The 15,999-nt window shown below is 43.9% G+C and overlaps 1 protein-coding gene across 1 annotated transcript; it reads right to left on the reverse strand.

The window, feature by feature from the left end:
- Positions 1 to 268: 268 nt before the first annotated feature.
- On the reverse strand, positions 269 to 11,624 carry LOC137360026 (calcium homeostasis modulator protein 4-like). The gene is made up of 2 exons (XM_068025609.1): positions 10,955 to 11,624; positions 269 to 966 (listed from the first exon to the last, which is right to left on the reverse strand). The coding sequence occupies exons 1-2, from the start codon at positions 11,501 to 11,503 to the stop codon at positions 571 to 573; spliced, it is 945 nt and encodes a 314-aa protein (XP_067881710.1). The 5' UTR covers positions 11,504 to 11,624; the 3' UTR covers positions 269 to 570.
- Positions 11,625 to 15,999: the final 4,375 nt, after the last annotated feature.

The following is a 15,999-nucleotide window of genomic DNA, read 5'->3' on the forward strand; positions in this document are numbered from 1 at the left end:
TTCTCAAATGACTGGGTGGGAGGGATGGGGAGGGGAGGGGAGGGGTAGTGGAAAGAGCAAATGGCAGGGACTCACTAAGTCAGGAACTGCTCTACCCTGGTCCTCAGTTAGGACCTGATGTAGGGTTGGTAGAGCTGTACCTAGTCTCATCAGGCATATGACCCCTGACGCCTGATGGAAATTATGCCCTTTTGGAGATCCAGGCAGGGATTGGGGCCTGGACACCACCAACCCCACCCCACCACCCCCCACAATTTTTTTTTTGGGGGGGGGGGAGATATTGCATGCAGCCCCCTAAGGGGGCCTCTTCCATTTTCTAAGCAGGGGTCTGGACCCCTGCACCCCTCCCCTGACTCACCAGATGACGGCTAAGAAGGCTAGATTTGCTTGTACGATCTCATTTGCAGGTTGTAATGCTCTGGATTCACCCCAACCTGTTAAATGCACGTCCTCATGATCCCTCCTTCTGACCTCATGAACTTTGGTAGGGTCAGCAGCAAAGATTAGTGGTGGGTGTAATTTTGGGTAATTGTTGGGATAGCATTCACTAGGAAATTCCAGGCTATTTTTTTATGATTCAAACACCACATCATCTACTGGAATGTATTGACCATCTGCAGTTGCTTCATCAGCCCACATGTGCAGGAGACTATACTGATAGGGGTCATTCTGTGGTTTAGTGAACACATTAATGCCCGAGATCATTCTCCAGTCTCTGTTGGAAGGCAAACGGATTTTCTTCACTTCTTTTTCCTCTGGTACAAACCCAAAGAACTTCTTGATGTGCTTCAAAGCGTACAGTTCAGAATGTTTTTTAACCATCTCTTGTAAGAGTGAACCTTCATTTTCTAGGTACTGTGCCCAGTAGCTTAGGTGCAGAAAACTGAGAGGAGAGTAACATCTTGGAATGCAGACAATCAGAAAAGCAATGATCATCACACAAGCAATTAAAATCCAACCAGCCACCTACGGTCAAAAGAGAAAATAAATTAGAGCTATCTGATTTAACAGAAAGCATTTGCAGTCAAATTTATGGGGCTTACTTTAATCTAACTAGCCCAGAGAACACATGCAATCAGATCCAATGGAAAGCAAAATTAGGGGCTGAATTTTATTCAGGCGCCGCGCTCTGCAGTGGCGCCCTTTAAACACAGCAGCGTGCCCGCATTCAGTGGCCGCCGCCGAGCCCCCGCGATATTACGCGCAGGGGCTAATTTATATAGAGGGGGCGGAGTGGCCGCCCCTGACGACATAGAGGGACCGGCCGCCACATCCCCTGCAACGGCGTCCAGTGCCACCGAGCAGGCGCTGACACCATCTTTAGAGAGCTTTAATCCCTTACAATTAATTTTAATTTTTAAAGGGAAAACATTGTTGATTTTTATTAACTATAAAGTTAAGTGATGGAGGCCTTTCCCCAACGCCACCAATGCTCATTTCATTGCCCAAAATGACCATGAATTGATTTTTCAAATACCCGAACTTTCCCCCCAACCTTCAATCTTTGCCCTTCAACCCCTTCCCACCATCCCCACATCTAATAAAAATTGATTTCCCTGCTCCTCCACCCCTCCTGCCCTGTACTTTTTATTACTCCCCCTCCCCACCAGGTTCTCACCTCGGAACTCCATGTGATGTTCCGAAAGCGCACGAAGGCCAAACGGATGTCATAAAATTGGCATGGGACGGCAGATAAGTTAATTGGAATATATTTAATGGCAATCTACAGATGGAGATGAAGGGCCTGCCGCCAGGCGGCGGGGAGGCTGCACCGAGGTCCCCCCATGGCAGGTAATATGCGGCGGGCCCTTCTTGACGTTGCGGGTCGAGGCAGGCCTCTCCCCGCAGAATTTTGCCGGACCCCACGCCGCAACCTGCGGCGTCAAGGGGCCAGTAAAATTCAGCCCTTGGTGTGTATAAAATGGACAATTAATTTGATTGTGTCAGTTGAACGCTTTTTGGCAGTAATTTTGACTTTGCGTGATAGTGTCAAATGGGCTATAGTGAGTTGGCAGCCTGTTTTACAACTCTCCTGATTTTTATTTCCATTGAAATTAAAGAATATCAAAATTGGTAAAGGTGAATGCCCTCCTTCTGTTCTGTAAATTCTCTATGTTTCTATGTAAAATGGACTGCTGACCCTATCAACCATTCTACATTTGCACAAAGTCTAGATCAACCAGAGTGTGAAGAAGCCAATACTGCCATTAGTTCTAAATTTGCCTTTCTCTACTTTAAACTTGTCCTACTGTCAGGTCTTAATTTGAAATAATATTTCAAATTTAACTTGTTGATATCATTTACTATATGCCTCTGTCTCCTTGCAATTATCTAGAGCACTGAAATGCAGTCTGGTTTCAAAAGCTTTTTTTTGATGGGAAGACTATTGCCACAATCACCAATGAAGATCAAAAATCAAATAACCTCTCTCAAAAGGTATGTGTGATTTTGTTCATGATGTAGTTGGAAAGTTATTAAACCTTCCTAGGGAGCAATGCAGTTGTGCAAGCAATGCTCCACTCAGCCTGGGCAATACTGGAACTGAAGCAGGACCTAGTTGGAGCACGTCAGTTTCCTGTTATCCAGCAACTGTGTCCAGCAAAAGCTGGAACTTGAGGTGGGCATGTAAGATTGCTCAAATTATCCTTCTACAAGAAATACTGTATGAGTTGATAGTAATACCAGCAGCAATATAGAGAAATTATATATTTGTAGTATTTTATAAACCATGATTAAATGAATCAAAATGACAAATGATAAGTTCTCACTCATTATGCTGCCACATTAGGGAGTAAAACTTTTGAGCTCCAGGAACAAATATCTATAATAAGATTGTAGATTAGTCAGCCATAGCTTAGTGATAGAACTCTGGCCTCTGAGTTAAAAGGTTATGGTTAAAGTCTCACTCCAGAAACGTGAGTGCAAAATTTGGGTTGACACTCCAGTACTAAGAGAGTGCTGTACTGTATTTCAGATTAAATGTTAAAACAAAGCCCTGCCTTCCCTTTCAGGTGCTTGCAAAAGATCCCGTGGCACTATTTAAAAGAGGAGAAGGGGAGTTCCTCCTGGTGTCCTACCCAATATTTATCGCTCAACAAACATCACTAAAACAGATTATCTGGACATTATCTCATTGCTGTGCATGAGATCTTGCTGTTTGCAAATCGACTGCCATGATTCCCTATAATACAAGAGTGACTACACTTCAAAAGTACTTCATTGGCTATCAAACAGTTTGGAAGTTTGAGACGATGTGAAAGTTGCTGTATAAATGCAAGTCTTTCAATGTATGTAAAGGGCCACACCCAAACCCTCTTGTTCAACTTTGAAGTTCAGGAATTGTGCTAAAATTGCAATTTGCAAGTTTTTTTTAAAAGCAACTTATGCAGTGTAATTCCCGATTTTGTGATACAATTATATTTTCTAAGTGCATTTCTGAATGTAACACAAGGTTGCATATTGAAGCAAAAACATGACATTTGCCTGTAATTGCAAGAACATCTAAACACAGTCAGATTTGCTATACTCAAAAGGAATAATGAAGGGTTTCTTACATAGAGATCAATGAGAATGAAAGTAAATCTGAGCCATACACCAAAAAAAGATTGCAAACTTTAAACAAAAGTCCCATAGTTGACAATACATGATAATTTCTATTTTACAGGGTCACTCATGTGAAGTGCAGTGATGAAAATACAGAGCCCAAACTGAAGAGTTACAAAATTTGACTTTTCCTGTAATATGTGAACAATGTGCAGAAAAATGGCTGCCGCAGGTCAAACGACCCGCCCCTGTATATTCAAACTATCTTACTGTTTGTTGAGATTAAAGGATACATTCCAAACTCACAGGTATCAATTACAATCCTGAACCCATCAAGAGATATTTTTGTAAAAGCAAAATACTGCGGATGCTGGAAATCTGAAATAAAAACAAGAAATGCTGTTCCGAAGAAGGGTCACTGACCCGAAACGTTAACTCTGCTTCACTTTCCACAGATGTTGCCAGACCTGCTGAGTGGTTCCAGCATTTCTTGTTTTTATATGAGATATTTTTGAATTGAAAGGGTTCTTCTAAAACAAAGAAGGGGTGAAATAGCCACATCCTGGTCCATTGTTGGTCACCACAGGAAGGAGGCACTGCATCTCCTGACAGAGGCAACATGTGACAGATTTTGGACTGTAAAATGTAATTCTCTGGATAGAGAGGGAGAGATCAGAACAAACATTACAAAAGACTGTCCAGCTGCGAGCTGTGAGAGATCCAGCAAAAGCCAAAGAAGGAGGACTGCTGTAAATTCTACACTTCGACTTGTTACAGCAGAGAACTGAAAGTCTCAATCACCAGAAAAATCTACAAACAACCCGGGTCTACAACTTTAAAAGAGAAATTGTCCTCTGAGACAATTCAACAGGTTTACGTGAACCCTGAACATCTACCTCCTTCAAATCACTTACCCATTTCCTCTCTATCTATCCATTTTGTTTGTTTGTTTGTTTGTGTATGTGTGTGTGCACAAGTACGTGAATGAATGTGTGTGTGGATGCAGTTGAAACCATTTCTGGAATGAATATTGCTCAATAAATAGTTGACCTTCTGTCTTAAATCTACAAGAAAACCTGTCGCCATCTGTTTATTTGGCAAATAAAGCACAAGAGGTAACAAAAACACTTGCTGCGGTCAGTTGGGAGGTGAACAGTGGGAATCACCCTCACCCTGTGTATGACTTAAAGGAGCAATTTTCTGATCTGGATGCATTTGCATTTGCTACAGGTCATTTTCCTAGGTCTAATGGACTCCAATTGAAGACCAAGCAACTGACAGGGCCATGCAGCTGGAAATAGGGATTAAAATCTCTATAGATTTCTGCTGCTGGCTGCACAGCCTTCTGGTACTGTCAAAACAGCAGCCAGAAGGCCCCCAGTCTCAAAGATCAGTGGGGATCTGAAAAAAGGGTCAAGGACATTTTTGACTACTGTATGGTCTTACTGCCTGGTCTCACCTCCTCCTGAAGATAGCTCTTGGTGCAAGACTTCTTTATGCCCTTCATAATGGACATCCAAGTTTGGTAACATCACTCCCTCCTCATGTATCTTCAATTTAAGAGCTTACATCAAGGTAAACCCTGGCAATCCCAAGACAACGCTAAGTGGGCAAAGACCTAGCATCACGTCTCTCTGCCTCTTTTTCCCTTTCTTTACATTTGGCAACTAAGCATTTCCTGGGTACAAAGTACAGGTCCTACAAAATTGAATCTATATCCCATGTACTCTAATGCAGTTTCTATAATTTGTTTGCATCGCAATACAGTAAATAGATACTCCAGGCACACATCACCATTTAGTTAAAGGAAAGAAAGAATTTGAATTTAAATAGCACCTTTCAAAAGTTCAGGATGTTCCAAAATATTTCACAATTATTTGCTTTTGAAGTGTAGTCACTGCTGTAATGTAGGCAAACACATTGGAGTGGAATTATTGTTTTTTTTAGCATTATGTTGGTGGGTGATGGACAGAAAAAGTGTAGAAAAGCCAAAACAAAATACTGCAGAATGCTGGAAATCTGAAACAAATACATAAAATGCTGGAAACACCCAGCAGGTCAGGCAGAATCTGCGGAGAGAAAAGCAGAGTTAATGGGCTGAAATTTACTAGCAGCTGCCGATTTCGGCTGTGCACTTTAAAGATGCGTCGTGATATTTAGCACGGCGGCTCATTATAATGCACACAACACGCCGACCCCCAAATGACGTGGAGGGGGTGGTATTTCCGCCGCCGCTCGTCAGGTGCTGGGGCCCTATTTAAAGGACAGTCAGCACATCATTAATGTCTCCACTCCAATACAAAGAGCTGCACAGAGAAGCCACAGAAGTCTTGAGCTGCAGAAGATTAATCTAATTTTTTGGACAACACCAAATTCAGAAGATGTTGTCGGGGGGCGCTCCAGGGTGGCCCCACAGTTCAGTGATGCCTCCCTGCTCACTCTCCTCCCAGCTGTGTAGGCAAGGCAGGGGTCCCCTTCCGTAGTGATGGCAAGAAGAGGCCCTCCCGCCTGACCAAGGCAGCCTGGCTGGAGGTGTCAGAGGAGGTCAGTAGCCGTCGGGCCATCTGCCGTGATTGGGTCCAGTGCCGCAAGAAGATGAACGTTTTCTGTGCTCTGCAAAAGTAAGTGGCAATTTGTATCAGGGCTTCACTGAACCTGAGTGTGCCCACACAGAGTGACACAGGTGTACCGCTGCCATGCCAAAGACATGGAGGTTGGGCAGAGAGGAAAGACATGACATAAATGGAAGAATGTATGAAAGAACTTACCCTTGTCTGCTGCACAGAGCATGGCACCTACATGAGTGGCTCACCGTTACGACCAGGTGAGAAAGGGGTCTAGGGGTTCCCTCTCAGCCTTTGTCTGGTTTAACCATAACAGGGTTTAATTTTTTAAAACATCATGTTAAAGTTCCCCCTCAGTGAATCCTTGTTCATTGCTCTCCAGTTGTAAGGCAAAGAAATCAACCAGACAGGTTTTCTTAGATTCAAACAAGGTGGAAGTTTATTAACCTTAAACTCTAATTCGGTTGATGACTACAAATACGCAACGTGATCACGCTAGCATGCATACGCAATAAACACACATGCAAATAGAGACAGAAACGTAGAAAGGATAAAGGGGAAAAGTTTGAGGTAACGGCTGAGATTTATTTACAGTCCTTTGAGTTAGATGTGGTGTCTTTGATTGCTGGTAAGTCTTGCCATTTCCCATTGGGGCCCAATTCACGCTTCAAAACTTGTTTCGATGTAGGAGTCTTTTCTCTCTTGAGGTTTAAATGACTTCAGCGGATCCGGAGATTCGAGAGAGAGAGAGAGAGAGAGCTAGCCAGGAGAGAGGCTCTCTTCTTCCAGGTTCAGTTGCAATCTCCCAAACTGTGCTGTAAGCAGTTCAAATAAAACCTGGGCCAACAGGTTAATCATGTGACTACTTGTTTTAACAAACTCCGGCATTTGTGGATTCTCCATCTTAGCAGACACCTTGGAATGCTGGCTTTCTTACACATTCAGTGTCTGGTGATCAAAATCCATTTGGGTTAATTGGATCAGGGAGCCGTTCTATTGTCTCCAGGCACTTACTCTTAGTATGCAAATGTTTTCCAGTCACTGTTGATCTCTTTAAACAAGTAATTTCTTCATTCCAGCAACTGTTTAAAATGAATGTTCATATGACAAAATTAATATGCCTCATGGGGTCTTCATGACACTCACTCAGTCGTGCACACCAAGCATTTGGGCCCAGCACCCCTCTTGTGACATGTGTCATGTTGTTGATCTGCCATGCTTAATATCTGCCTCCTTGCTCCTCCAGGCTAAGAGGGCCCACAATGCAAGGGAGGTGAGCCGCGCCGTTGGAGGAGTGCCAGATACATCAAGCATTGAGCTTGCATCAAGGTAAACCCTGGCAATCCCAAGACAATGCTAAGTGGGCAAAGAGCATCACGTCTCTCTGCTTCCCTTTCTTTACATTTGGCGACTGAGCATTTCCTGGGTGCAAAGTACAGGAAATGGGTCCTACAAAATTGAATCTATATCCCATATACTCTAACACAGTTTCTATAATTTGTTTGCATCACAATACAGTAAATAGATACTACAGGCACACATCAGCATTTAGTTAAAGGAAAGAAAGAATTTACATTTAAATAGCACCTTTCAAAAGTTCAGGATGTTCCAAAGTATTTCACAACTAATTGCATGTCTGGGGTCTCCCCTCAAGGTTTCCAATGTGGACACCGGCCCCTCCGCCGGTGACTGAAGCTCCAGCAGCCACGACGTCTGAGGAGAGTTCTGCACTGATGCAGGATTCCCCCAGCCAGCCGGGACCCTCTATGCCTCGTGCGCACAGAGAGCAACCATCAAAGTCATCCTCAGCCAAAGGGCAATCAGATCAGCAGCCTTCCTCCAGTCAGGCTGCTAGCGCAGAGGTGGCACCGCAAAGGAGCACCCACAAGCATTTAAAGAAAACACAGTGACACAAATTGGAATGCACGGATGCCACAATAATGTAAAAGGTTATCTCACTAAATGTTATTAACTGACATGGGTATCATTTTTACTGTGTGAATGAAGTGTGCAAGAATGTACCGCTCATCTCTCATCCCTTTATATCATTGGCCTTTCAGAAGTGCCAATGTATGCAATAACATCATTGCCATGCCAGCATTACTCATGTGTGTCTCCATGGATGCAGTAACATGGACAATGTCTCAGTCTGCTGCTGCCCGTAACGGCGAACACAAAGATATTGCAGATGCGGACTGCTGCACAACAGGTGGACAAGGGTGCTATGTGGCTTGCAGAGCCCATGGTGTTTTCTACAGCATGGAGAACCTTTGATCAATAAGGCACTGCCATGCATCCCTTGCTCGCTGCTCACCCTGCATGCAGCGCCTGGATGCTGTCTGTCCTCCCATGCGCCTTTCCTGCTGCAAGTCCTCTGCATCCTCATCGTCCGAGGAGGAGTCCTGCTGACCTCTCTCCTTATCCTGCAAGGCCTCCCCCACCCACTGCCCCCGTTTGGTGTAAAGCTGTGCAGAGCACAGCAAACACCAACTATATGAGCTACCCTTTCCGGTTCGTACTGCAAGGCACCACCCGATCTATCCAGGCAGCGGAAGCGCATTTTCAGCATGCCATTCGCCTGCTCAATGGTGGCTCTTGTAGCTCTGATGCTGGTGTTGTATCTCTCCTCTGCAGCAGTGGTGGGGTGTCTCACTGGTGTCAGGAGCCATGTCTGCAAGGGTAGCTCTTGTCTCCAAGAAGCCACCCCTCCATCTGAGCCAGTTCACTGTACTGCAGCGGTAGCTGGGACTGGCGCAAGATGAAGGCGTCATGGCAGCTACCTGGAAAGTGGGCACAGATTTGCATGAAGCATTTCCAGTGATCACATCCTAGCTGTACGGTATGCAAGTGGAAGCCCTTTTGGTTTACGTATGCAGCTGGTCGTCCGGTTGAAGCCTTGATGGCCACATGGGTGCAGTCTACGACCCCTTGCACCTGTGGGAATCCCATATTGAAGCCAATACCGATGGCCCTCTGGGCCTGACTCTCAGGGTCCGTGTGGAGCGGACATAGTCACTGGCCTGCCAATACAGGGCATCGGTGACCTCCCTGATGCAGCAGTGTACTGCTGACTGTGTGACCCCACAAAGGTCTCTGGCGGACCCCTGAAATGATGCAGAGGCGTAAAAGTTAAGAGCCGCTGTCACTTTGAGGGCCACAGGCATAGGATGTCCACTGAAGCCCATAGGGTGCAGGTCATCGTTGAGCAGGGCACAGAGATGTGTCACCGCATCTCTCGACATCCGCAGTCGCCTCTGACACTGGCTTTCACACATCTGCAGGTATGTCATGCCGGACCTGTAGATGTACAGTGATCTGGTGGCGAGCTGTCCTTGGGGACTGCTGCTGCTGTTCACAACTGGGGGTCTCTACGTGGGCTGCACCTGCCTGATGGTTTTGCCTGCGGCGCATATGGATCCTGATGACAAACGGATCAATTAACATAGGGTGAACAATCCCCATCTCCAAGTTGCAATTCAACTCGGTTCCTTCACTTCTTCGAAGGTACCTAACAGGACAGAGATTGATGTTGACTGGTACTTCAGGTGCTTTCATGCATCAACTATGTGGCGTGGCATGGCATTACCCATCTTAGCTCCCAATAAGAGTGGCACAGCATGACCACATTCAGATTCTACCAGCTGCATCGATTGCCATACCAGCCAGATAATCTTCACACGCCTACCGTTTCTGGCACCCTCCCCACACACAGGCTTCCCGGAGTACCATTGCTCCTTAACTTACACAAACAATGGTGCAGAGTGGCCAATCTTTATGGAGGGAGGGTATACAGTACTCCCTACACTTCTGCAGAGTTGCGGCCCCAGTTATGCTACCACCCCCCTCCCACCTTCCTTCATGCTTGCAGAGTTGTGCCCCTGGTAATGCCACCCCCTCTCCCATCTTCATACACACACATGCAGAGTTGAGACCCGTCTCGTAAGACTTACCTACACAGTCTCTGATGAATGCTACTTCTGCTGTCCCACCGGCCTTTCTTAGTCATGAATGGGACAGCACGTGAGAGATGCCCGTTCACAGGAAATTGCAGGACTGTGGACTGAGAGGCAGCGGGATGCATAATGAGGTAAGGTAAGTAATGCTTTGAGTACTTAAATTGGGGTGCCACCACCAAGCGGTGGGGGTGGGGGGGGGGGGGTGCGCTCCGAGGCCCCACCACCACTGGTAAAATGGGTGGGGCCTTCCTGGCGTCCGGGAGCAAGGCAGGCCTCCCACGGAAGTATTTCCCGGGCCCACCCGCCACGACCCCCAACGTCAGGGGGCTGGTAAAATACAGCCCAATGTTTCAGCATTTCACCTTTCATCAGAACAGGCAAAAGTTAGAAATGTAATAGGTTTTGAGCAAATGAATGTTGGAGGTGAAAGAAGAGCTAAAGGAAAGGTCTGTGATAGCTGGAGAGAGGGCAGGAGAGATTAAATAACAAAACCAAATAAAGAAACAAAAGATGTGTCTGCAGCCAAGGAAGGATTGTGCCATCTACTTAGTTTCATATTTCGGATGCAACACTCTAAATTGTTCCGATTGAAGCACTTTGCGAGAAGAGGCTTCATGTCACATCTGCCACTTCAGTGAATACAGAACTATTTTTCTAAAGTTAAAAGACTTACAAAGCTTTTGTACGAATGATCCATGATCATTACAAAATGATCACATTGTAAATTTCCTAAATGTGACAAATACAACTTTGATGAGTAACTGGAAAACAAATAGATTTTAAAATTATTTTAGAAAAATTAAATGGTATAATTCCTTTTACTGCCTGAAATTAAAGTGAGGACATAATTGAAGCATTTAATGTAGAAAACAACCGTTCCGCCGTACATACCTGGGACTGAAACAGAAGAATACGATTGCCTTCATTTCTTATTTCACTGATGTTTTTTATCTCCTTAATACTCATTTTAGGACATGGGAAGCGAGCGAGAATGTTCTTCTTTTCATGAAGAGTGAATTTTTCAAACACTTTCCAGCTATCAACTGATAAAAACTCACTCATGGCGCACTGGTAATACAAGCCATTTAGCAGAGTAACTGCCACCCAAGTTATAGGAGCTACTGCGGCTCTTCCCGTTATGCTGAAAAGGACATAGCAGATTAGTTTGAAATTGTTATGCTTCAAACTTGGGCTATTTCTGAAACTTATTATTAATTTCCAGGTCAGATCATTAATGGCATATCCAAGAATCAGCAACACGAATGCAGGAACAGCACTAAAAGCCAGACTGTAGTATAGATTTACTGCTGGCATGCATGGGCATCTGAAAGCGAAGAACGAGAATGCTTTCTGGCCAGAGGTTGTTATCAACGTAATTACTGCATTTAGAATAATTGTCTGTTTGCTTTTGAAAAATGACAAGATATCAGAAACCGTCATTTTCCCCTCTTTTCTCACCACAAGTATATTAGCGCGGCATTGTCTTCATTTCAGAGATGAGATTATAAGGCAGACCACAGTGAATGCAGCTTCTTATAACGCGCGTTGTCACTTCCTTTGTTGAGATCTCCAATTTGCTTCTCATTCGTTAGTTAGTACAGGGCAGGAAGTATATTAGTTTGTCTTCGTGCTTGTAAAGTATTTTGTATTTCCAACTTGTTAACTTCTCAACTGCTTTACTAAGAAATGGGTTAATTGCGTAAGCTCTTTTTAATTCAACAGTGACAGTAATTTGAAAGGACAGAGCAGTCAATGGTGATGGTCAACAGGAAAATGGGGCCCAATTTAAAGTGTTTTAAAGATCAGTGCGAAATGCCTCATTTGGAACTCATAATTACATACTTTACTTTGTACATAATAAATTTATATCAGAAGTAAGTTCAATTCATTCATTTGGGCTTTGTATTGAAGATGGCTGATTCAAGCACCAAAGGGTAAGCTTATATTTTTCTTGCTGGCTGGATGATTGGCCCATGACGTTCATATAAAAAAACTTCCATAATATGACCATTACGAAAGTGGCAGTGAGCAAGTATCAGCTTTGGCTGAAAATCTTCAGGCCATGATCCCACCAACTCTGGAGATGACTGTGCTGGCGTATATGGGATCAGTGGGAGGTCAACTAAAAATTAAATGGCCCCAGTGGTGTCCAATGACACAAAAGGCACATTTCAGGTTCCCACTTGACCTAGGCTGCCCCAAATTGTGTCCAATGACACAATGACCGATCAGGGTAGTTTGGCTGCACATGTTTTCCCTCCAGTTCCACCTCAACCAGTCCTCTGCAAATTTCAACATCGGGCCAATGGCCCTGTCCAGCTCCTTACCAGGCCTCCCCAGTATGCAGACTTGAAAAGTCAGGCCTCCAGCTTCATCATTGTACCCTGCTAAACCTGCCATCTCATGGGGATCCAATTTTCCCCTCACTTGCTTCCTTGTATTTCCTGCTACAAGTGAAAACATGCGCTCTTCATATTCTAATGAATGCAGGAACAGACATAGTCCATTCAGCCCCTTGAGCTGTTCTGACATTCAATTGAATCATGACTGATTTATACCTTTACTGCATTTACCTGCCTTAGTTCCATATCTATTGATATGTTTGCCTAGTTAAAAGAAATCATCTCAGTCGTGAAAATCTCAAATTGACCCAGCATCCACAGCCTTTTGGGGAAGAGTTTTCTAGATTTTCTTTACCCTTTGTGTGAAAAAGTGTTTCTGTTTTTCACCCCTTTTTGGCCTAACTCTAATTTTCAGATTGTGCCCTGTTGTTTTAGATACAGCAGCAGAGAAAATAATGTTATTGTACCTACCCTAAAGAATCCCATTATCATTTGAAAGTTCTTATTTCCACTTCTCAGTCCTATACTCTACTACAGCATTTGCAGCCCTTCAATAATATGAGGCTGAAAAATGGAATTCAGACAATTCATTTAATCATTTATAGCTGTACAAACAAATTCAATGAATTAATTTAATTATACGTCGTATTCAATGGATAAAAACAAATTCATTTAATCACAAATGTTTCAGTGTACACTAAATTAATTATATAATATATTGGTGAGTCATTGAAACAGCCAATTAATTAACGTGCTACTATGTGAATGGAAGCCAACAAATTCATTTAATAACTAGTTAGTCTCTCACAGTGTTGCACACAGGGAATCAAAACAGGTACAGAAAGAGAAATAAAGAGAGGGAAAGAAAAATTAGTTTGAGAGGGACAAAAGAGACAGAAAGAAGTAAGAGAGAAATATTTTAATTTAAAATGTTGACTTTAAAAAAAAAAATCTCCCACAACAATTCACAATCTGAAGAAATGAGATAGCTTATTTTCAGTTGTTCACTTTTTGGGTGAGAGGTTGACTGACAGTCATTAACAATAACCATATCTTTAAAAGAGTAATAAAAACAAGAAATGCTGGAAATACTCAGCAGGTCTGGCAGCATCTGGGGAGAGAGAAGCAGAGTTCACGTTTCAGGTCAGTGACCCTTCTTTAAAAGAGTACTTGTGCTGCTAATTATTGACTTAATTTTCTGTGGTATGTTGAATGGACAATCAATGTGTAAATTCAGCAACTTCATGAAACTCACAGGGATGTTAGGAGTGTTATGAGAGTACTTGTTTTGTAAAATATGTTTTAAGGACTTATATTGTTGAATTATGCACATTGTGTCATGTAGAATCTGAAGAGATGCTGAACTTGGTGTTTTTTTAAGAAAGGTCATCAGAAGGTCCCTGGGTTTTGGCTTGTAAACAAGTCTCCTGGAAGCCCGGGTTTCAGAGCTGGAGCGGCAGCTGGGGACACTGTGGAGCATCCACGAGGCGGAGAGTATTGTGGATAGCACGTATAGAGAGGTGGTCACACCGCAGGCTCAGACCCCACAGGCAGGAGGGGAATGGGTGACCACCAGGCAGAGCAAGAGGATTTGGCAGGCAGTTCAGGAATCTCCTGTGGCTATTCCCCTGCAAAACAGGTATATTGCTTTGGATACTGTTGGGGGGAATGGCCTCTCAGGGGAAAGCAGCAGCAGCTCAATTCATTGCATCACGGTTGGCTCTGCTGCACAGGGGAGGAGTAAAAAGTGTGGGAATGCAATAGTTATAGGGAATTCAATTGTAAAGGGAATAGATAGACATTTCTGTAGCCACAAAAGAGACGCCAGGATGGTATGTTGCCTCCCTGGTGCTAGGGTCAAAGATGTCTCAGAGTGGTTACAGGACATTCTGAAGGGGGAGGGTGAACAGCCAGTGGTCGTGGTACACATTGGTACAAACAACGTAGGTAAAAAAAGGATGAGGTCCTAAAAGCAGAATATAGGGAGTTAGGAAGTAAGTTGAAAAGTAGGACCTCAAAGGTAGTGATCTCAGGATTACTACCAGTGCCACGTGCTAGTCAGAGTAGAAATAGCAGGATATGTCAGATGAATACGTGGCTGAAGAGATGGTGTGAGGGGGAGGGTTTTAGATTCCTGGGGCATTGGGACCGGTTCTGGGGGAGGTGGGACCAGTACAAACTGGACAGGTTACACCTGGGCAGGACCGGGACTGATGTCCGAGGGGGAGTATTTGCTAGAGTGGTTGAGGAGAGTTTAAACTAAAATGGCAGGGGGATGGGAACCTTTGCAAGGAGTCAGAGGAGGGGGGATCAAAGACAAGAACAAAAGACAGTAAGGGGAATAAGAAAGTGATAGGCAGAGAAATCAAGGGCCAGAATCAAACAGGGCCACAGTGAAAAATAGTGGGAAGAGGACAAGTAATGTTAAAAAGACAAGCCTTGAGGCTTTGTGCCTTAACACGCCGAGCATTCGCACGAAAGTGGATGAATTAGTCGCGCAAATAGATGTAAACGGGTATGATATAGTCGGGATAACGGAGACATGGCTGCAAGGTGTCCAGGGATGGGAAATGAACATCCAGGAATATTCAGTATTTAGGAAGGACAGACAAAGAGCAAAAGGAGGTGGAATTGCATTGCTGGCTAAAGAGGAAATTAACACAATAGTGAGGAAAGATATTAGCTCTGATGATGCGGAATCTGTATGGGTAGAGCTGAGAAACACTAAGGGGCAAAAAACATTAGTGGGGGTTGTATATAGACCCCAAAACTGTAGTGGTGATGTTGGGAATGGCATTAAACAGGAAATTAGAGATGCATGCAATAAAGGAACATCTGCAATTATGGGTGAATTTAATCTGCATATAGATTGGGCAAATCAAATTAGTGACAATACCGTAGAGGAGGAATTCTTGGAGTGTATACGGGATGGTTTTCTGGACCAATACGTGGAGGAACCAACTAGAGAACAGGCCATTCTAGACTGGGTATTGTGCAATGAGAGCGGAATAATTGACAATCTAGTGTGCGAGACCCCTTGGGGACGAGCGACCATAATATGATAGAATTGTTCATCAAGATGGAGAGTGACGTAGTTGATTCTGAGACAAGGGTCCTGAATCTTAGTAAAGGAAACTACGAAGGTATGAGGCTCTAGTTGGCCTTGACAGATTGGGAAATGTTTCTTAAAGGGATGACGGTGGATAGGCAATGGCAAACATTTAAAGAGCGCATGGATGAACTGCAACAATTGTTTATCCCCATCTGGTGCTAAAGTAAAATGGGAAAGGTAGCCAAACCATGGCTTACAAGGGAAGTTAGAAATAACATTAGATCCAAGGAAGAGGCATATAAATTTACCAGGAAAAACAACAGACCTAAGGATTGGGAGCAGTTTAGAATTCAGCAAAGGAGGACCAAGGGATTGATTAAGAAGGGGAAAATAGAGCACAAGAGTAAGCTTGCGGGGAACATAAAAACTGACTGTAAAAGTTTCTATAGGTATGTGAAGAGAAAAAGACTGGTGAAGACAAATGTAGGTCCCTTACAGTCAGAAACAGGGGAATTTAATATGGGGAATAAAGAACTGGCTGA

This window comes from Heterodontus francisci, chromosome 3 (genome assembly GCF_036365525.1).
Source record: "Heterodontus francisci isolate sHetFra1 chromosome 3, sHetFra1.hap1, whole genome shotgun sequence".
In the NCBI taxonomy this organism is placed as follows: Eukaryota; Metazoa; Chordata; class Chondrichthyes; order Heterodontiformes; family Heterodontidae; genus Heterodontus; species Heterodontus francisci.

Excerpts from the sequence above, each read along its gene's own strand:
- LOC137360026 (XM_068025609.1), bottom strand. The coding sequence starts at position 11,503 with ATGACGGTTTCTGATATCTTGTCATTTTTCAAAAGCAAACAGACAATT. Across the intron at positions 967-10,954 it reads TTCTTCTGTTTCAGTCCCAG|GTGGCTGGTTGGATTTTAAT; the intron begins GTATGTACGGCG and ends TTTTGACCGTAG.